General features: G+C 45.7%; 1 protein-coding gene across 1 annotated transcript; it reads right to left on the bottom strand.

Moving 5' to 3' along the window:
* Positions 1 to 305: 305 nt before the first annotated feature.
* On the bottom strand, positions 306 to 21177 carry RPS6KA1 (ribosomal protein S6 kinase A1). Its single transcript, XM_065421830.1, has 21 exons — positions 20932 to 21177; positions 17312 to 17428; positions 14080 to 14161; positions 13685 to 13765; positions 12508 to 12587; positions 11830 to 11936; positions 10268 to 10305; positions 10001 to 10143; positions 9361 to 9431; positions 8844 to 8932; positions 8540 to 8604; positions 6998 to 7100; positions 6524 to 6651; positions 5418 to 5543; positions 4816 to 4905; positions 3870 to 4028; positions 3473 to 3634; positions 2597 to 2673; positions 2305 to 2422; positions 1768 to 1905; positions 306 to 1375 (listed from the first exon to the last, which is right to left on the bottom strand). Exons 1-21 carry the CDS (start codon positions 21049 to 21051, stop codon positions 1253 to 1255), a joined length of 2217 nt encoding a protein of 738 aa, XP_065277902.1. The 5' UTR covers positions 21052 to 21177; the 3' UTR covers positions 306 to 1252.
* Between the last annotated feature and the right edge of the window lie 1344 nt (positions 21178 to 22521).

Genomic DNA, 22521 nt, shown 5'->3' with positions numbered 1-22521 from the left:
CCAGATTCTGCCACCCTTAATGTTGATTAGTGCCTTAGCCTACAATTAATCTTAATGATTTCAGTTGCAGAGTGAGTTCTAAACTTGAGCATAATATAGCTGTTAGCAGCACTGTGTTCCCCGATCACTGAGACGCCTGGGGAGAAGAGATGCACTTATACACACAGCTTTTCATCTGTAGATGTCAAAACGCTTTACAAAAGGCAGGTAAGTACCATCATCCCCCTTTTAAAGAGAGGAGCAGTGACTAGCATAGCTTATTCTGTAGCTAAAGGGATGGGTGAACATTCAGTCAGTAAAATAACTTCAACTGAATGACATGTTTATTATAAAGTTCAGACAGAAACCCTGAGTTACCAGCCATAGAACAAAATTAAATTAAAAAAGAAAAAGATTTTGCTTTGCATCATGGATTCCTGGATGGTGCTAAGTGAAACAGGAATAAAAAAGAAAGAAACCAAAGCCAACCCAGAAAGACTTGACTTCACAACAGAGAATATTTCTTCCCTATCAGCTTCTGTTCATCCAACAGAATCCTGAATGAATGCTGGGGGAAAGAGGAGGAATGGTCCAGACCCTGCAGGTATCTGGAACAGTTTAACCAAGTAGGTGCTTAAAATGGCTGATGCACTCGTACAGCAGCCATGTGGCTTCTGAGGGAAACCAAAACCTACAGGATGAAATTTAAGAACTGGTTTTACAAGCTGTACACAAAAATGGGGCGACTTCTCTAACAGGTGGTTCTGGAAAGAACAGCTGCTAGTTTGACATTGGGGAGGGTACAAAAAGTTTGAGGGGAAGAAAAAAAAAGGTCAGATTTCCAGCTGCACCAGCCCTGAACCCCAAATCAGTTGTGAAAGGTGATGTGTCTACAATCAAGGTCTGGCCCTTCACAGGAAAAGACAAATCAGATCTGCTCTTTAGTGACATCATTACACGGATTATACATTCTAGTTCTCATATACACAAATGGATCCCTTTAAAAATTGTATCAATTTACACTTTAAAAAAAAAAAAAGGTTTTACAGTGAACTTCTATCAGGACAGGCGAGTCCACGAAGAGAAGAGCTAGTCTTTCAGAAGGAAAAAGGCACTTGGCCTTGCCGTGGTTTGGAGGAAGACAGTCTGCAAATGGGCTTCCTTTCACGCGTTGTTTTCCTGCCCGTTTCCCTGCTTCCCATCTTCAGCAGCTTGTGCAATGTCACGAGTGACAGCACTGCACAGCGGTGCCATGGGCTGCCCAGGTTTCCCACTACAGTGAGGTGGAGGGGAGCTTCTTCACCCGCCTCTGTGCCAGAATGGATGACTCAATGGGCTTCAGCTGGGGGCTTGGCTTGGAGCTGTTTATTGCAGAGTATGTTGCAACCATGGCTCCCTGGGAGAAAAGAATGAAAAAAAACAAAAAAACGGTCACTGGACTGTCATGGGACTGCATCCACCCAGAATAGCTGGGAGGCAGAAATATCTCTGTACCCTACTGAAAATTACTGGCCAGCATATTAGAAACTGGCTTCTTTTTAGAAGAGAGAGTAATCAGAAGTCTTTCTTTGGCCTGCAGGAGTTAGTTTCTGCCTTGTACTTACTAACCATTCCCCTCTCACTGCAATTTCCCCCAGATTATCCCTTTGCCCTGGCAGCAGATGTCCTGTCGTGATCACCCTACTCCCCCCACCTTGAGACTGCTCTACCCACTACCCAGAGGTGGTGATGGAGCAAGAGGGCACCGCTGAATGCACCACAGGCCAGGCACAGCCCCACAATGCATACCTTTACAAGCTGTACATCCTGGTGACTCAGCTGGCTTTGGGGTAACCTATCCTTCTGGGTTATCCAGGGATGCTGCAGGACTTGTTTGGCTGTCAGGCGCTGGTGAGGATCAATATGGAGCATCTTTGTTACCAGATCCTGGAGCAAGCATTCAGAGAATTAGACTTCAGAAAGGTGGTGCAAACCCATCTGAGAGAGGTTCATCTCATTCAGAGGCCAGACTTAGAAGTTCATTATCCTGGGGAATAGCAGCTATCAGCCTGGGCACAGAAGATGGGGATGAGCGTCAATGGCCATGGATGGGCCACTATAGACTGGTATTGCATACCAGCACTAATTGCAAAATGGTGAAGCACCCTACGTAGAGACTGCTGCCCCGGTTTTGGAGGAAAATGTGCATGTGAAATGGGAGCTACTGAACCCACATGGTGGGGGAGGAAAAAGTGAAAGCAGTAGAGAGGTTTATTTTAACAGGCTGCACAGCAGCGGTCTATACTTGACCTGAGCTACAGACTTAATTCAGGTACCAGACCCTACCTTGGCTGCCTCAGAAACTGTGTCCCAATTTCCTCCTTTGAGAGTGAACTTCCCTCCGCCTATTCGGCTCAGGATGTCCTCTGGAGTGTCACTGGGCCCATTTGCAAAAGGAGTGTATCTGAAAAACAGAAAATTTGCAGGTTCCTCTTCTAACCGAGCAAAACTGAAATCTGAGTGAATGATAGTCAATAAGGGCAATATGGCCTCTGCAGCAGGGCACACCCACTAGCAATATACCCAGACAACCATCGGTGCTAAACGCATCCCCACCATAAGAGCAGCAGATACTTACCCTGCCAGCATTGTATAGAGGAGTATCCCTAAACTCCAGATGTCACATCCCTCATCGTAGCCTTGACGTTTTAGTACCTGTGCAGAATAAGCCAAGGGAAAGATGTCAGTTTTCCTAAGAGTTCCTGCTCTGTCAGACAACGAGCATTGGTTTGACCCCTTTGCCTGCATGCCGGACTTTTCTACAGCTCTGTCAGGGTCATGGACTGAAGGTTGGGACTCAATTTGGCTTTGGTTTCATGGATGAAGAGGAAACATCCCATGTGTTATGTCAAAATAGCCATGGAAAAGAATCAGGCACTAACAGAATCACACTCTGCATATTAGTTCTACAGAGAAGCCAGTTCTCTGACACCTAGATATACTCATTGAATTAGGTGGCCAGTACACTGGCTTTTCAGCCCCCTAAATGAGGGGCTTGTTTGCAAGCCAGTGACCCACCCTGTCCTGAGAATGGAGGGTCACTGCTTCTAAAGCCCCGCCAACAGAGCAAGTCTGTTAAGGAACCCAGAGAAGGGGTCAGATTGCAGGAGCGAGAAGTAAATCAGGGGATAACTTCCGGACTAGGACAGGGAGCCGACAGAATCATTTGGTTTTGAATTGTGCCACCACTTCATGAGGAGGCAATAGATAGAGGGTAGGAAAGAAAAGAAGCAGGAAGGTATGAAACCTAGTCCCAAAACTTGCCTCCATTAGTTCAATACTGGGAGAGTATTTCTGCTTTTGCCCGCTCCTCAAAGTGGGCCCTGCTGGCAGAGTGTGCCAGAGCCAGCCCTGGCCAACATTTCAGCTGGTAACTAATGTTGGCAGAGAACGACAGCCTGATGGAGGACAGCAAGAGCTACAGAGGGAGAGTTTCAGGTCACGAGCGGCTTACCTCGGGGGCCACGAAGTTCGCAGTGTAGCAAGGGGTCATGAGAAGGCCATTCTCAGCTCTCAACTGCTTGGCAAAGCCAAAGTCACAAATGCGAATGCTCTCTGGGTTTCCAGACTCATCCACATAGAGAATGTTGCTGGGTTTCAAGTCTCTATGAACTACCTGTGAAGTAAACAACAGCAGGTGCTGCTGTCACACTCCTCTAGCAGCTGCACGCAAGGCTGCAGGTGAAGCGAATGACACAGACTTAGATTTCATGCCTGGCCTCCCTCAAGACTGAAACGTATCCTAAGAGGCAGCTACTTCCTGGAGAAGGGGCAGGATAGTAGCCCTGTGCCTGCCTGCTTCCCACTTGATTGTGAGGGGATCAGTCAGCATCTCAGCCTCCCATACTCACCCCTTGAGAATGCAGATACTCTACAGTTTTACAGATCGTGTGCAGCACAGAACTGGCCTCCCGCTCAGAAAAACACTTCTGTCTGAGGATCCTGTCCAGCAGCTCCCCTCCTCTCATCAGCTCAGTCACGAGGAAAACATGCTTCCCGTCGTCATACACCTGCCAAACCAGATATGCAGGGGTTAGTTCCTAAAACAATAATGATCTCTCTCTCTCTCTCACGCACACGTCCGTCCGTCCGTCCTGGGGGCAGAGTTGCCTACAGCCACGCACCCTATGGCCGTATTAAAGTCATTTCCTGCATGTGTTATGTGCGGTTTAGTCTCATGCAGATCTAGTTGGAGGGGACTTTCACAAGCTCTGTAAAAAGCTGAAGCAGAGCCAAGTTTTGATTCACAAGTGGAGGGACTCCTCTACCCCAGCCTTTGTTACCAGGCAGTGCTGCGGGAACAGACTGGTTTAATGCTCTGTGCACTCTGCCTGGGATCAGGTAAGGAATGGAGCATGGACCAAAGAAGTGCTTCTCACTGCTGAAAGACCTTCCGGCACCACAGACGCTGGGTGCTCAGTCCCATAAGATTCCTGTGTACTAATAAATTCAGTGATACTTCAAGGGAAAAGTAGCTGTGTTATGGTGAACTATGTTATAGCTTTAGAGAGACAGACGCTCTAAGCTAGGACTTGTAGCAATCAGGTGGTATCAGAAACCACAATGCACATCCAACGGGATGCTTCCAAAGCAGCCTTTTAGTAGTTCTACCACAAGCTCTACAGAAATCCTCCATCTCCCCCAGTACACTGCTGGGGAGCTCTGACACCTCCCCAGACCTGCCACCATTCTACTGGGCGGGTTCTCAGGAGCAACAGCGTCAGCCTCAGCAGGCAGGCCGGTGCTTTCAGAGACAACATCTCTGCTTAGGTGCAAGTTAAACACGGTTACACTCACATCTTTCAGGGTGATGATGTTTGGGTGCTGCCCGTACCGCAGGAGGATCTCCATCTCCTCAGAAGGGTCTCGTTTACTCTTATCAATGATCTGCAGGAGAGCATAGGTAAGTGTTAACCAGGACTGGGGTCCTTCTGCCAGGCAGGTAGGACAGAGCTGTGTGCATAGAGAAACAATGGGTGGAGCACTGCACAGTTTAGCCGGGGTTGAGATTCTAAACTTATTTCCACTCCCCACCTCCTGCTGTCTTGGTTTTCCAGAACTCATTTTACTGCCAGTTATACATCCCCATGATCACATGGGGCACCACATCAGCCTTCTTTCAGGCTGAGAAGCACTCGATGGAATCCCTAAAGCCCAGCACAGCAAGTGCAATGACTGAAAAGTAATGTGTGGTACCGAACTTCCCTCTCCCAAAAGGAGAATGTCGCTTCCCCAGCACCCCCAGCCCAGAAATCCAGCCTGGCTTCTTGCATGATAGCGCAGAGCTGCAGGGACAACGGCACTTAGCTCCATTTTATTTTCAGAGGCTGTTACTAGAGAAAAAAAGGAAACCTGAGTGTGGGAGTGAACATGAGAGAGAGAGATGGCAGACTGCAAACCTTGACGGCATATTCCATGTTGGTGGATTTATGAATGCAGCGTTTACACACTGAATAGGAGCCCACACCGATCGTCTCCCTCACTACGTAGCCTTCATTAAACTGGAGACTCTTGCCGTGCAGCTGCTACAGTGGGATGAATGGAGAAATGAAACAAGAAAAAAAGAGTTAGTTTAGGGAAATACCACAGTATCTGTACACCAACAAAATGGAGGACGGATTGACTGATTGCTACCCGCTGTATCACACAGCTTCTTATTCTCCCTGTCAGGGAGGGGGAGGGAAGAGCAAACGCAAGTCACATTTCTAGAGTGCCTTTCAGCCCAGAGCTACCACCCGCTGAAATGCAGCCACCTCTAGGGTGGGGGGCAGCAGCCACATGGCACAGAGTTGGGGCAGTGCCCTGGTGTCCTTGGCTGAACAGTTCACCGGCCAGGGGAAGTTCTGGAAAGAGTCACAGGATCTTCAGCATCCAAGCAAAGCCGAAAGGACCTTGGTCTTTAAGGCTGTAATTTTCAAAGGCCCCTAAGGGAGCTAGGCATCTAAATCCTATTTAATTTCAATGAAATCTGGGCACATAACTGCCTTAACCCCTTTGAAAATCATAGGCCCCTTCATCCGAAAGCCCCACACATTGCAAGCTACATTGACTCAACTGACTTGCTGCTGCAGGATGAAGGACTGAGCTGGCCCCAGCAGGATATGAACCCTCTGGTCCTGTGTGTAAACATGTGCGATTGGGTCAAACCATCCAGGATCTTTAATCTTGTAGCGTGTTGAAGTCTGATCTCTCCACAGGAGGTTATGTGGCCATTTTACCTTGGCCCATTATAGGCTGTGTCTCTTCTCCCCTGCCCTTCCTCTTGTTCACCTCCACGGCCTGGCTAAGCCATTGAACAAATTCACACACTTCTCTGGAATCCACCAGGGAACTGGTCAGGGAGTTTGCAAGAGGAAATCCCTCCTTTTCCACTGGAAAAAGCCTTGCCCTCAGGCTTTCGCCAGGCTGGCACTTATCAGCCCTCATGGTCTGGCCGACACGCGCTAGGCTTCTGGAATTATCATTGCAGTTTAAGAAAGGTCTTTCCTTGGTCCGGTCCCCTTACCTGTACCACAGAATGCAGAGGTGCCTGGGTAGGTTTGACCATGCCATCCTCCATCAATCCAGTTGCCACAAAACTGAACCCTCGGAAGAGCTGATGGGCCCCCGCACTCGGGGGAATTCCAGGGGAATCTGGAATAAGTCAGGAAAAAGAGTGGTCCTGCAGCAGCCTGCCAGTAGCTGACAATTTACCCCTCGCATACTAAGGGTTATGGTTACTCCCTATTCTAGACAGTAGCCACACCGCATGCTGAATAGACCATTTACCCAAGAGACCCCCCTGCAGATTTACTTCTGTACCACCCATCCCTTGTCGAGAGCTGTAACCCTCTGAAGTCAGTGTTCCTCATTTTACAGTGAGGATAGGCCTAGTCCTGCTGGAATAGGAGTCAGTGTAATACACCTCACCCCAGTACCATGTGTTTATATAGCCAGAGCATCCTGTCCCAATTTCCTATTTGCTGGGGTGCACACAAACCTTTTGGCGTACGAGAGGTGAACTCTGTGTCAAAATAAAAGGTGTCATCTGGTTGGGCCACTGCAGGTTTGAAAGGTGGTTTGATCTCCCTGCGATATAGCTTCTGCAAAACAAAACGCCAAGGATGCCATTCAACAAACCATCCCCCACAGGTAGATGTCCCAATTAGCAGACATTCCCAAACACTCCTAAGGGGATGGATTTACCAGGAAAGAGAAGCCATGAGGAGGAAACTTTACAAGCCAGAAATTGCTTGGTAGCATAGTGTATAACTACAGCTCAGTCAGAGTTAAAGACTCTCATTGGAAGGCCCTTCCATGGAGCTGTTGAGTCACTTCTGTGGCAGAAGCTTGCAGTATTTCTCCTCCCTAGGCATCTGCTACCAAGAGCCAAAAAAACCTTGTACCTCCAGGGTGCTAAAAAGCCAACTATCCAGGAACTAGTTTATGCCACCAGGGTCTGCTGCGTCTTCTCTGCTCACTCTGGCATCAGATGCTGGGCCTGAAAGCTACATCTAGGAAGAGCTAGAGGAATTCCTGGCAGGGAGTTTTTTCCTCCCCACAGCCTTTCTGAATTGCTACTTGAAGATACACCTCTACCCCGATATAACGCTGTCCTCGGGAGCCAAAAAATCTTACCGCGCTATAGGTGAAACTGCGTTATATCGAACTTGCTTTGATCCGCCCGAGTGCGCAGCCCCCCCCCCCCCCCCCCGAGCACTGCTTTACCGCGTTATATCCAAATTTGTGTTATATCGGGTCGCGTTATATCGGGGTGGAGGTGTAGTTTGAGAGGAACACTATGCCAGCATCATGGGAGGTCTGTTCTAAAACCTTTCGAGGTCTTCTATAACCTCCATCACCACAGTATCAGAATGCCTCAAGCACTAACTGGCCAGTCCTCAGAAGACCTCGGCAAGGTACCGGAGTACAGATGGGGAACAGAGCTGCCAAGAGATCATGTGACTTGCTCAGAAGTTACACAGGAAGCTTGTGGTAAAGCAGAAAATTGAACCCATATTTCCTGAGTTCCAGTCTTAGTCACCAAACCATCCTGGCCCAATCACTTCAGCCAGATATTGTTCTATTAGGACAATTTCTGTCTTTCAAACTGTAGATCCATTCCTTCCAAAGATTCCTGTCCCTCAAGTATATTTTCCAGTACCTCCGAAGCCATCCCTCTCCTGCTAAATCCCAGATTAGCTTCCACGTCCTTCCACTGCAAGAGATGGTTGATGGTCTCATTTTGATCTGAATTCACACATGTAGGGTATTTGCTATGACAAACGTGATTTTTGTTCAGTTTCCTACTTCAGCCGTCCAGGTGACTCCCGTTCCTTTTGTGTGAACACTGTTTTGGGGAAGGACTCTGACAGCTAATGAACAACAGGACACAGCCTTTTGACTGCTGGTCACTCTATAAGCATCTGTTTTATTGCAGAGCTAAGTCAGTCGAGTGACTCATGCCTCTCCCCTTCATTGGTATGCAAGTTTGAGAGCATGTAGAATCCAATATCTAAGCAAAGAAAGGTTCAATACTCACATTCCAGTCAATGGTGGAGTAAAAAGGGTGACGCTTTATCTCTTCTGCCCCATCTGTACCAGAACCTGGAAGACAGACACCACTCTGGATTTAGTGCTACTGTATATACCCACTCCACTGCTAACGACATAAGCAAGGCTATAATCCACTGTGCAATGTGACCGGGTATTACTAGGAGTCAAGCTGTGCTGAGATGTGTGGGAGAACCTAGCCAAAATCCAAATGTATCTGACCCACTTGGACAATAGGAGCCAAGACGTTGCACCTGGAGCTCCCAGAAACAATGTAACACCGGATGTCTTACCTAATCTGTTGGCTGGATTCCTTTTGAAAAGAGCTCGCAGGAGACTCTGTGCTTCAGAGCTCAGGAACTGAGGCATGCCCAGCTTTGCTCTGGAAAGAAAAAAAAAATTGTGCAATTAACTATGAGTAAGTAAAACAAGCAAACAGGCGCTGACTGCAGCTCATCTGCCACCTAGCTTCCCACGTCTTTCCTTGCAGTATGTGAGATAGAGTCAGTTTTTTGCTCAGCATTTTAATACTGTGCCCTCCGTAAATCTGTTTATAGAAATACTTGCAAATTAATGCCATTAAACTGTTATAATCCCCAGGATGCAAAATTCCTGATGTCCTAGCGTAGGGTGACCAGATACCAAGTAAGAAAAATCAGGATGGAGGCGAGAAGTAATAGGAGCCTATATAAGACAAAGCCCTGAATATCGGGACTGTCCCTATACAAATAGGACATCTGGTCACCCTATCCTAGAAGCAGAGCAGCAAGCTTTGCCCCTGCAGAGACACTGAAGAATAACTCCTCTTACTTGAGAATGAATGTCATTGTCTCCTTACGGTCTTTTCCCTGGAACGGCAGGGAGCCAGTGAGCATCTCAAACTAGAAAGAAGAGCAAGAGAGAAGGTTAAATGATTGAGCGAGAGTTTCTAGGGGCAGCAGATCCTAATACGCTTTAGGCAGAGAGCCCTATAACACTGAACCTTGATATGGTTAATGGTAATTTATACAGTCTTTCAAAGAACACCTTAGAGCTGAAAGGCCATGCATTGAATGACCACCAGGTGGCAGCTCTAGATCCAAACAAGGAACACTAGCATCACTTCCAGTCTGGAATGAAAGTATCTGAACAGGAAACTTAAGCTGTCTTAATGAGACAAAATGTGACGGTCGTGAGAGACTGTCAGAAACCATCTAAATTCTACGTTCGACAGCTATGAATGTAACTGATCCCTGTGACATTTGTTACACTTCACTACTGATTGCTTTGGGCAGAGTAACTTATATGGGAGCTTGAAAACATTGGAGTGACTATTAGATCTTTCCCAGTTCAATAGTTCTCTGTTAGAGATACACTATAATGCACAGAGATATTACATCATCTCTCCAGAGCTACCATTTAAAGAGCCACCATAAAATTAGGCTTCAAACATGCTAGTTAGATACCATACCATTAATACACCATATGACCACCAGTCAGCGCTGTGGGTGTGGCCCTGACGATTCACAACTTCTGGTGCCATATATTCCACTGTCCCACAGAAGGAATACGCTTTCTTCTCATGGTCAATGGCTTCTTTACTCAAACCAAAATCTACACAAAAGAGAAAAACCATGAACATATGTCCACTTTCTACAAACAGAGCACAGGCATGGAAGAATGTCTGTATCTCAAGTTGCAAGTCTGCTGTAGTGCAAAATTTTTGGAGTCACCTTACCTGTGAGTTTGATGTGTCCTTCTTCATCCAAGAGGATGCTATGAGAGGGAGAAGAGAGACAGGTGTGTAAACATCAATGATCATTACCGTAACATAGAGACGCTAACAAGTGAACCAGCACTTATTTCTGCTCCTGAGAGGCTAGTTAAAAAGCTTTAAGAACCCCAGAAACAGATCTTAGCGCCACCACTTTCAGCCCCGATGGTTTAGCCCTTTCATCAAGATGTACGATGCAAAGAGAACGGCCCCATTTTCCTCCAGCCACTTACACTCTCCCTCCTAACAGGGATGCTTTGTGCAAGGACTCCATTATTTGCAATACTGTAGCACCTTGGAGCCCCAGTCCTGGATCAGGAACCCACTGTGCTAGGCATTGTACAAACACAGAACAAAAAGACATCCCTGCCCCGAAGAGCTTACAATTTAAGTATAAAGACAAGAGACAACAGGTGGACAGACCGAGGACTACAAGGAATCAATGAGACAACACTGGTCAGCATGACAGGCAGCTGCCCCAGCACACCCGCAACTTAACTGTTAAGTTTTTTGTAAGCATTACAGCAGAGGAGATTTGAAGAACCCCTACTTTTCCTTTGATGGCACTACTGGGGGGTAGCGGGGGGGAGGGTTTGATGTCCGAGTCTTTATATAGTCTCTTTGGAGTACCCCTATTGTTTGCCAAGCAAGCCAGCATTTTCGTCAGCTAGAATACAGAATCTGAGTCCTTGGGTCAGCACGAAAAAGCAAAGTTTAAAAAGAAGTCTGTCTGGGGGGGAGGGATAGCTCAGTGGTTTGAGCATTGGCCTGCTAAACCCAGGGTTGTGAGTTCAATCCTTGAGGGGGCCACCTAGGGATCTGGGGCAAAATCAGTACTTGGTCCTGCTAGTGAAGGCAGGGGGCTGGACTCGATGACCTTTCAAGGTCCCTTCCAGTTCTAGGAGATAGGATATCTCCATTAATTAATTTATTTATTTATTTATTGGCAGAAACAACTGCCCTACTCTTCCATACTCCCCTGGAATCCATCTTGGTCTGTTTCTCTCTCTGTCTGACTGCGTCTATGTCATCTGATGTGATGTGCAAGACTCTGAGCCCAACCCTCAGGCTTCATGTGAACTTGGTCCCAAACGTTTTCTGTGCAAGGACTATTCAGTTGCACAAGTGATGTGCGTCTCTGCAGAGGCCCTGCTTTTTGCATAGCCCCTCCCCTGGAGGACTGTTCATTGCTCACTATATAGCCCACTACTGCCAGAGTCAGCCGGGAGCTGTAGACTAGCACGAGGTGCTCTCTTAGCCCAGGACAGGGCAAGCGTGCTGCCCAGTGTTCCCAGCCCGACTGCCTAGGAAGGGAAGGAGAAAGCTGGAGCATTTTTCTCCTTCTCTCTTTCCACACAAGAGATTTAGGCTACTGCTACTCATTACTCCAGCCTACGTGCATTTCTCAGCTTAACAGGAGGACACTTTGGCATTTAAAGACTACAGACGTGAGACTGAGCTGCAGGAGAGCTGGCCCAGTGCTTTGTCATTAAATCGGAGGCAGCGTATGGTTCTGCTATACATACTTCTCTGGTTTGAGGTCTCGGTAGAGGATTCCCAGGCTGTGTAAATGATCAAGCCCCAGAGCCAGCTCAGCTAGGTAGAACTTCACATCTTCCTCAGTGAACATTACCTGAGGGACAGAGGAGAGACAGACACCTGGGTTATAAGAAATCAGCCTCCCAAGAACATACCATGAAGTTGTTCCCCATCACAAACATCCCCTCCCCAACATACCCAGCCACTCACCCCTTCAGACTTGTATTTCCTGCTACCCTGAGATTAAACAGCACAATTAGAGGTTGCTAAGCAGTGAGCTGATGTTAATTTAGGATTTTCATTTACATCAGCTATTGTTCTCCAATTATCTTTACCTGTCACTTTAATTTGCAGATTAACTTCCCCATCCCTAGCCTCCTTCCTTGCCCCCTCCTCGATAGGAGCAAATCAGTTTGATTAAGCCGCTACATTGCAGCAGGACAGAGAAAGGGAGTCACTGGTTCCCATCTCTGTCACTTTACACAGCAGTAGCTAGTCAGGGCTCATCTCATCTATGTAGCCACTGTTTTCTGTTCTGATGAGTTGGAGAACAGTGCTCCAAATACCAGTTGTCCTCTACAATAGGCACTCACTATTGCCTACGCTGGTAGAGTTGAACATGCCCGCGCCATGAACAGCACAGCAAGATCCCAAGGCATGCTCACCTCTTTGGAAAGCCGAGTGAAGAGATCTCCTCCTCTCAGGAAATCCAAGATGAGATAGAGCTTGCCCTCTGTCTGGAATGCTGAAACATAGGCCAGAGCAGGAATCAGTGCCCTTCTACCCCTGACTGCTTGGCAATGTCAGATACCCCCCAAAGCTGGGTGGCTTTAGGTTTCTAGATGCCCCACTTTCCCACTAGGCTTAATACAGATATGGCTAGTGACTGGGTGTCAAAATGAGATCACCTGCAAAGTCAGCACTGGGATGGGAGATCACCAAGAACACTTAGGCGCTGCAGGAATTGGCATTGGTGACTGAGTAGGTGGCATTCTTCCCTTGAAATCGGTGCCTAATCAATGCATGCTGCTGGGAGGCAGTGACTTACTGGAAGAGCTGTTTTTGCAGAGGAGAAATAAGAGGTGCCGACCACTGTAGTGCATAAATCTCCCACGATACCTTTCCTAGGAGTAGGAGTTTTAACCCTGGGGACAAATTCTAGCACACGTAGTTATTCTGCCTTCTTAAATCCCCCCTGCTGTTTTGGTAACTGAAGCACCAGCTGCCTCTGGAGCCACCCACAATGGAGAGCTCAGAATTCTGAACTTAGGAGGGAGGGTGGGGAATGGAAGGGAGGGGAGATCGGGTCCAAGGGGCTGCATGGAAAAGACAAAACTAAGCTTTAAAAAAGGGAACAAATTCAGGTGCATCTGCTACGCCTGCTCTTCTGTGCTTAGATAGAACTGTACTGAACACACAAAGCCCAAGGGTTTAAAATTCATCCTCTTCTCCTGTGTTATTCTATTTTCCTATTCAATAACCAGGCAGGGCATGGGACCAAGATCCTATCAGAGGAACAGTTCATTTTTAGGGGGATTGTGCTTAGAAAGACAACAAGACAATCTAGGAAGTAAGGGGAACAGGGGCTACTTGACAGATGAAGGCTCCTCCCATATTACTGCTATTGGCATAACCCTTCCAGACAGTATTTGAGAAAAATGCTTTGAGCACATTCAACAAGAATCTGTTGCTGGACACCTAGGGAACAGCTCCCCCGGGCAATGCACTGCATTTGCAGTAGCGCATAGTGGGTAGTGCTCATGGACAATTAGAAATTATTCAGGGCTGTTGCCACCCACTGGCTCTGGCATTCCTCTGGCCTGAAGCTAGCTGTGTACTCACCATAGTGCAGTTTCACCACAAAGGGATGGTTCACATCAGCTAAGATGTCCCTTTCCATTTTTGTCCGTACGCGATCGCGCACTGTGGAGAGAGATGCACAGTTCAGACACTTCGGAACAGGACAGTGACCCTGACACCAGCTACAGGGCTCTGCCTGCAGCCTCATGGCTTCACTAGCTCTCGCCAAACTGTGCCTGAGCTCGACATTTCCCCATTCCCAGCTCTGAAGAGACTTTCCTTCTTGGAGCAGCATTGATTACTCTCTCCCACCTCAGTCAGTCAGCGGTGGGGAGATATGGGTGCATCACTACAGAATGGTGCAGTTTTCCCAGCACGACTTCTCATTCCATTTTGGGGATGCAGATGTGGATCAGCATGCGGAAAGCCCTTCTCACCTTTCAAGGTTGCTTTCTTCAGGACCTTCATGGCATAGAGATGGCCATTGTCTGGTGGGGTGATTTTTCTTACTAAAAAGACCTGCATACACAGGAGGAGAGATCAACTTGTGACTAAAGTCGTCTGGATAGAATTTTACTGCATACTAGCAAATAAACCCCCACGCGACTCCAGAACAGCAGCGAACTGCAGGGTCAGCAAGTTCAACGCTTTGAGCTCCGCAAGCAAAAGCCGACAGGTTTCCAGAGTCTCCTGGGGAGGGTATTTTGATGCTTCACCTTCCTGCTCCCCATCTCCAAAGCAGGCTTGCCCTTAGAGCATTCCTGCCTCTGCTCACCACACCTTTTTTCCTCCAACCGTCACAACTGAAAGCAATGCCTATTAAGAAAAAAAAAAAAAAAAAAAAAAAAGCCTCTCCCCAATACCAAGGAACCAGTCACCACCCTTGGTACCATGTCAGACTAGATCAGACTCAGGGAGTATCCAAGTGCCCCACTGTACTAGGAGACTTCCTGCTGACATGTGGCTTTGGCAGCAAGACTGACTCCCAGGCATTCATGATTAATGCCATCCCTGGCAGCTTCCCCTCCTTACCAAGTCCTCATATACAACAGTGGCTGGATCCAGGCAGGGAAATGGGGCCTCATTATTAGAGAGTGGCCACTTCTCTTGGCAGCATGAGAAATGGAGCTCAGAATCCTAGTCAGATCCTCAGTGACCCATGGAGATATCCGGGCTATTGACCAATGCAATATTGGCCAGTCTCAAGACTGTATGCAGCAGATTGTTTTTAGAGATGATTATTCATGGGTTGAAAGAGAAGAGAGTTTAGGTGCCACTTCCCTCCCCCTCCATAAAGGGTAAAAAAGACCATGCGTACAAGTGAGTGGAAGCCTTGGATAGTCACCCATATACAGAGTAATCTGAGAGAGGAGGGTGGGGAGAGTAACAGAGAATCCCTAAATTCTCTTTATCCAGCCACATGGCTAGAGAGCCAATCGGATAGCAGCTGGATGTTGCTTTGTCACATGGAATACCTACATTTTATGGCTGTCGATTAATCGCAGTTAACTCACGCAATTAACTCAAAAACATTAATTGTGATTAATCGCAGTTTTAATCGCACTATTAAACAATAGAATACCAATTGAAATTTATTAAATATTTTGGATGCTTTTCTACATTTTCATATATGCTGTATTCTGCGTTGTGATTGAAATCAAAGTGTATATTATTTTTGATTACAAATATTTGCACTATAAAAATGATAAACAAAAGAAAGTATTTTTCAATTCACTTAAGTACTGTAGTGCAATCTCTTTGGGTAGGTCTACACTTACCCGGTAGTTCGGCGGCGAGCGATCGAACTTCTGGGTTCGACTTATCGCGTCTTGTCTGGACGCGATAAGTCAAACCCGGAAGTGCTCGCCGTCGACTGCGGTACTCCTGCTTGGCGAGAGGAGTACCGCGGAGTCGACGGGGGAGCCTGCCTGCCGCGTGTGGACCGAGGTAAGCTCGAATTAAGGTACTTCGTTATTCACGTAGCTGAAGTTGCGTACCTTAGTTCGAATTGGGGGGTTAGTGTAGACCTGGCCTTTGTCATGAAAGTGCAACTTACAAATGTAGATTTTTGTTTTGCTACATAACTGCACTCCAAAAATAAAACAATGTAAAACTTCAGAGCCTACAAGTCCACTCAGTCCTACTTCTTGTTCAGCCAATCGCTAAGACAAACAAGTTTGTTTACATTTACAGGAGATAATGCTGCCCTCTTCTTATTTACAATGTCACCAGAAAGTGAGAACAGGCATTTGCATGGCACTTTTCTGGCTGGCATTGCAAGGTATTTACGTACCAGATAAGCTAAACATTCATATGGCCCTTCATGCTTCAGCCACCATTCCAGAGGACATGCTTCCATACTGATGATGCTCGTTAAAAAATAATAATGCGTTAATTACATTTGTGACTGAACTCCCTGGGGGAGAACTGTATGTCCCCTGCTCTGTTTTACCTGCACTCTGCCATATATTTCATGTTATAGCAGTCTCGGATGATGACCCAGCACATGTTGTTAATTTTAAGAACACTTTCACTGCAGATTTCACAAAATGCAAAGAAGGTACCAATGTGAAATTTCTAAAAATAGCTACAGCACTCAACCCAAGGTTTAAGAATCTGAAGCGCCTTTCAAAATCTGAGAGGGACGAGGTATGGAGGATACTTTCAGAGTCTTAAAGAGCAACACTCCGATGCGGAAACTAAATAACTCAAACCACCAAAAAAGAAAATCAACCTTCTGCTGGTGGCATCTGACTCAGATAATGAAAATGAACGTGCTTTGATCCGCACTGATGTGGACTGTTTTGGAGCAGAATCCGTCATCAGCATGGACGCATGTCCCCTGGACTGGTGGCTGAAGAACGAAGGGACATATGAATCTTTAGCACATCTGGCACGTAAGTATCTTGCGACACCGGCTATAACAGTGCCATGCGAACGCCTGTTCTCACTTTCAGGTGACATTGTAAACAAGAAGCAGGCAGCATTATCTCCTGCAAATGTAAACAAACTTGTTTGTCTGAGCAATTGGTGGAACAAGAAGCAGGACTGAGTGGACTTGCAGGTTCTAAAATTTTACATTGTTTGATTTTGAATGCAGTTTTTTTGTACATAATTCTACATTTGTAAGTTCAATTTTCATGATAAAGCAATTGCATACAGTACTTGTATGAGGTGAATTGAAAAATACTATTTTTTTTTTTACAGTGCAAATACTTGTAATCAAAAATAACTATAAAGTGAGCACTGTACACTTTGTATTCTGTGTTGTAATTGAAATCAATATATTTGAAAATGTAGAAAATATGCAAAAATATTTAAATAAATGGTATTTTATTATTGTTTAACAGTGCGATTAATCGCGATTAATTTTTTTAATCGTTTGACAGCCCTACTACATTTATAAGCAAAGATCGCTCCTTCCACCCTCTTCATTGTCAGAGCTCTCATTAGCGCCCATTGGAGCACTGCACACACAAGGACTGCAAGAGTGGACCTCTTGGAGCAGACTGCACCCACAGCAGCATCCGGTCTCAGAAGAAACTCAGTCAAATTGTTATTCCAGCTGTGAGCTCGTGGGAATCATGTAGCCAGTTGCTCTTCTCCCATCATCCTGGCCCCAAAATAGATTTAATTGACATATAAAGATACAGTAGGAAGCAAACTCACTTTGCCAAAAGAGCCTTGGCCCAGAACTTTGAGAAGTTCAAACTGCGAAGGATCAGCCTTCTCAGAGCCCTCCTTCACATGGTGTGTGATGTTAATTTCTTTCACGATACCTTCATCCTGAAATAAAAAACACATGGATGAGGAAGACTAACCTCCAGAGCAGAGGAAAAGCCTCATCTGTTCAAGTACGACTACAAGCTCTTGGGAACCAGAACTGATCCCACAACACAAGCATCTCCTGCTTGCAACTTCCAGGGCAAAATCACTAGAAGGACTTGCAAATAGCATAGCACCTTGCAAATATTTCACTCTCTTATCAAACGCCACACTCCTTTGCTTCTAGCCAAAGAACAGAGTTCAGTTTCTTTGAACTGCATTTCATAAGAGTTTTGAAAGCAATTTTTTTAAAGCAATAGTGGCAATAATGTTTATACTACTAAAAATCCCAACACGCGGCATTGTTGTCATACAACAAGGACGTGGCTGGCAAGTCAGATACACAGAACCCCATCTGTTCAGCAATCTGAGTAGCTCTGTCACAGGAGTCTTAGTGCATCTTGAGCACATAAGGACGCTTTTTTACAGCCTCAGCTCTTCTGGGAGATAGAGAAGCCAAGGTCTGTATCTGACACATGATTTGTTTAAATACATTCTTTTACCGAGCTCGAGAGCAGACATGATCAGAGAATAATGAAAGGTGGAGGGAAGGTAAGTCACTACCTTCCATCTACCTTTTTTTGAAAAGATAGAACACAGGGCAACAAAGGACATTAAAAAGACAACATTTAACATGTCCCTCCCCACCTCGCAAACAAAATGTCCGGTGGAACTCCCTGCCACAAGACTGAGGCCAAGAGTTTAGCTCAATTGAAAAAGCCCTAGACATTTACATGAATCAGAACATCTACAAAGATTAAAAGAGGGGCATAAGCGTTCATGCTTCAAAGCAGCCAGTCATTAACTACCTTGAGAACAGGAAGGAGTTTTCCTTATAGTCAAATGACTTCATAATTGTCATTTTTAAAAATTAAACGAAGCACCCAATACTAGATCCAGGAAAAATTTGACTAAAAACATATTTTAAAGGGACCAAAAAATAAATAAAAAATAAAAAATAAATGCAGATTTGGCAACACCAAAATATTTTATGATGGTTTTTCAGAATTGTTCCAGTCAAAGAAGCCTTTAAAAATGTCAAAACCTGCCCTCCAAAACATTGTTTTGACATTTTCTAAACAAAAAACATTTCGATTTTATTTTGAAGTGACTGTTTCAAAATTTCCATTAAATTTTACCGTAAAAAGTGCTTTAAATTTCTCAAAATCTAAACAAAAAATATTGTTTGACTCCATTTTTTAAAATTTGTTTTTGATTTTTCAGAATTGCCAGTGAACCAGAAAAATCTGTATTTGCATGGTTCCACCTGAGATTCGCCAGCAAATGGAAACTCAACAAGCTGGACCTCTGGTCTGGGAATTACGTTCCGGAGCACACTGAAGACCCAATCTACAGCAGGGCTCAGAGACACTGCGTTTAAAAGTGGTCCTGACTTCCTAATGCTTTTTAGTTGACTGTTAACATCTTGACTAAGTCAGGTTTAGAAACAACAATTCTACCCTATGTAAAAACCCAGTTTTGTACAGTTTAGGCCCTACAGGTTTTAAATAGAACAGTATTTAAATCAAGTTTAACCACCACCCGAGAGGATGGAGCTGCCGTGTACTTTGGGCAATAGCTTGCTTTCCTTACCAGAGCTGCCTCCACCCTCTCTGAAAAGGTTCTCCGGAAGCGGGAAGGATGTGGTTGCCTACCTGAAGTAGTGCAGCCTCTTCTTTCTAGCTCATGAGCTTTGTTTTCTCTAGACTAGGAAGTGCTTTTGTTTTCATATTGTTTGGCAGCTCTGTTCTCTCAAAACTGACAGTAAACACTGAATTCTGGTACCAACTGAAGCCTTTACCCACACAACAACAGGTCCAGCAAGAGCAGCAGCAGGACTAACTTCCCCGACATTCTCCTGCCTCTCTCATCCCTGTTCCGGAGGGACCAAACTAGAGGCAAGAAAGGTATTGTCTCCATAATGCAGTCCTAAGCTTCTATGCAGACTGTCCATAAGATGGTCAACAGAGTTTGTGGTTTTTACATTGCTGGCAGCTGTCCACTAGGGACTGAATCACCAACTCCTTTCCCATGCCAATGAAAAACCATTCTCTAGGAACAGCTTTCCATCATTGTCAACCTGGTTTGGACTGAAGTGAGCAAGGGGCCCCATGACATTGTATCCCCCAGTTGCTAAAGCATGACACCCAACCAACCTGAGAAAGGACCCGGAAACACCAAGCTATTTGGGGAATGTCATGAAAGGTACTGGAGAAAGCCTGCCGTCTAGGAGTATAAGCCTCAGCATTAGGACTGAACACACACTGTTCTGACAAGTCAGACTGTAGAGAGTTTCATTTCCAGCACACTATTTTTATGGCCAGAGTCACTTTTCTGGACCTCAGCAGTACAATTTGCTGTTCATAATCAAAGGAAAAAGATATGGCCAACAGCGTTCCCACTAACACAAAAGAACGAAGAAATAACCAGAATTCAGGACAGCTTAATGACCCAGTTCAACATCAAGGAAGTAGTATTAAAGTTAGGCTCAACTGTAGAATAGAGAAACAAAAACAGGGGTTTCATGAAAACAGCAAGGAGAAAAAAAATATTGACACTGATTGGGTTAGGTTAAGTTTACTACCAAGTTATATTGTCTGCCTAGTAGATCCATTTTAAATGAATATTTCCTTTACACACAGACATTTATGCTCCTCTATATTCCTTCATTATAACTGAGGGACTCAGTATGGTTGGAACAATTCCATGTACACCCAATAGCTGCTGTTCCAAGTTCTTCCAATGGAGGTACAGTACAATTGTGCGAATGATCTGAACTTCAGTACATTTAGCCAATAATAAGCCCCAATTTGTCTAGTTCTAGATGGGTTTTCACCGCTATACTTGTGCTCTCAAGGCTGTCAGGCAGTGAAAGATTTGCATAGATAGCCTGGCAACTAAAGCTGCTCAGTGAATATACGAACTAGGAAAAAAATTGGCATTTGAAAGGAGACCGAAATTGATCACATTTTGAGATGAAGCTTTAGAGCTCAGCTAACAGCTCCCCCATAAAAAAGGGTGTTTTTAAAATGTTTTTGCCTGTCTAGTGCATTAACCTATAAAACTACTGCAAGAAAGACAACATCATGACTGTTTAGAGCGTTAGTCAGAAGATCAGATTCCATAACTTGTTCAGTTGCAAACCAGACAAGCAGCAGGTATAGTAAGCAAGTCACAACACCGGCCAGCAGGAACAATCGCAGCAACCAGATGAGAATAAGCGCATTATCACCACACTGATCAGTAGCATTAACTGGCTTTATACCTGGGAGAAGGAACTTTCCTTCTCCAATGTGATTAAGCCAAAGTTACCCTGCAGGAAAGGAAAGATGGAAGACCCAGAAGGCTGCATCCACAAATTGCAGCGACTGTTAACCCAACCAACATCAGTCCAGTTGAACTGAGCAGTTACAAACACAAGCTGAAGCCAGAGAGTCCTCCAGCAAGCTAGCTGCAGTACTAACCGAGCTGGAGAGCTGGCCAGGGGCAGGCAGTTGCAGGCTGCAGGGTTTCGCTCGGTGTTTCCTGTGCAGCCACAGTGTGAGAAAGGCACAGATGCGAGGAAGCTTGGGGTCCCTCTCCATGGTCCATCCCGTTGAGCATGGCACATCCCCAGTTACCAGGGGCTCTAGGGGAGCATGGCAGGCTGCTGGAATACACACTGCTTCATGGAGGACTTGAGACAGGCTTCAGGTTTTAGAGTCACAGACTGGAGGAGCTGGAGGTGGTTAAAGCCCCACTGGCAGATGAGCAGTGAAGGCAGCAGTCTACGATTCTCACAGCTAAGCAGGTTAACACTCCCACTCCCCAGCACTTGCAGCTGGTTTTTACACCTCACAGCTCCTTCTCAGATCTGACTCCTCTCTATTCAGAGAAGACTCACTCTCTCTGCGCTAGACCCCACAGGGTCTATTCTAGGTAGTCTGAGTTTATGTGGGAATTCCCACAAAGGGGGAATATTTTGAGGAGTTATTTACATTTTGAACAAGAGATAAAAGCCCCACATTCAGAAGAGCCTGAACAGTGATACTGCCTAGAAGATCTGCAAATGCATCTTTGCCCCTCTGATTGGGCACGGAGAAGAGGATTTAGTATCAGATCGATCCTGGGGGTTACTCCCCTAGGGCACATAACCACACTGAATTCCGTGATAAATTTGGTCCTTAGATTTCCACATATACAACTCTTGCACAGCCAAGAGGATGCCTTCTATCATAGGGGAGGTGGCTTTGCCTAATCCCTTCCTGGAATCCTATCCATGATATTTATAAGGCACCAATGGAGATTATAAGTAACCAACTAGCCATGGTTCTGCAGAGGCCGTGGCTCAAGGAGCTGCAAACAGGGACAGAATAGAGGTTAACAGAGTTGTGGCAGACAGAATAGCCCTTTCGTCCCATCATTGTCCAAATTCACTTACAGGATGGGAGCGATTGTTCTGATTTAAAAAACAAACAAAAAACAACCCACCAGCCTCCTTTCCCTCTCCTCCATGTTCCTTTTTCATAGCCCCGTATGCTGGGCTAAGTGGGCATCTGCTCCCCAAGTGAGCACGAAGTTATTCCCTCCAGTTATGTGTCTCTGTTCCAAGCTTTTTTAAAAATAAATATATAGATTTTTAGTTATATATTTTTTGCTTTAAAACTAGCCTAGCTTGCAATAAGACATGAGCCTGTCTCCGTTCACTTCTGGAAATACCCCCAGAGGGTGTTTGGAGCTGGGATTTTAGTTTGAGCCTATGACTACTTCTGACCTTTCTCCTCCTCACCACGCACAAACCACGCTCTTTGGTAACTGATAATGAAAGTAGGAAATGACGGTTAATTATGTTGCGTTAACACCAGTCAGGGATGAGGGCCCCATTGTGCTACACATTGTACAAGTGAGTCAGACCAAGATGGGCTCTGCCCCAAAGACACAACAGGTAGAGGAGTCAGGGGTGTGGGACAGCAGGTTTAGTAGGAAAGATCCTGAGCAACGGGCAATAGCAAATCCTTGCTACAGTCCAGAAGCTGTCAGGAGTAAAGTCTAGGTGCCTGATTCTGATTCACACT

This window comes from Emys orbicularis, chromosome 23 (genome assembly GCF_028017835.1).
Source record: "Emys orbicularis isolate rEmyOrb1 chromosome 23, rEmyOrb1.hap1, whole genome shotgun sequence".
NCBI lineage: Eukaryota > Metazoa > Chordata > Testudines > Emydidae > Emys > Emys orbicularis.
Note: the sequence above shows the minus strand (reverse complement) of the source record. Positions and strands in the feature narration are given on the sequence as shown.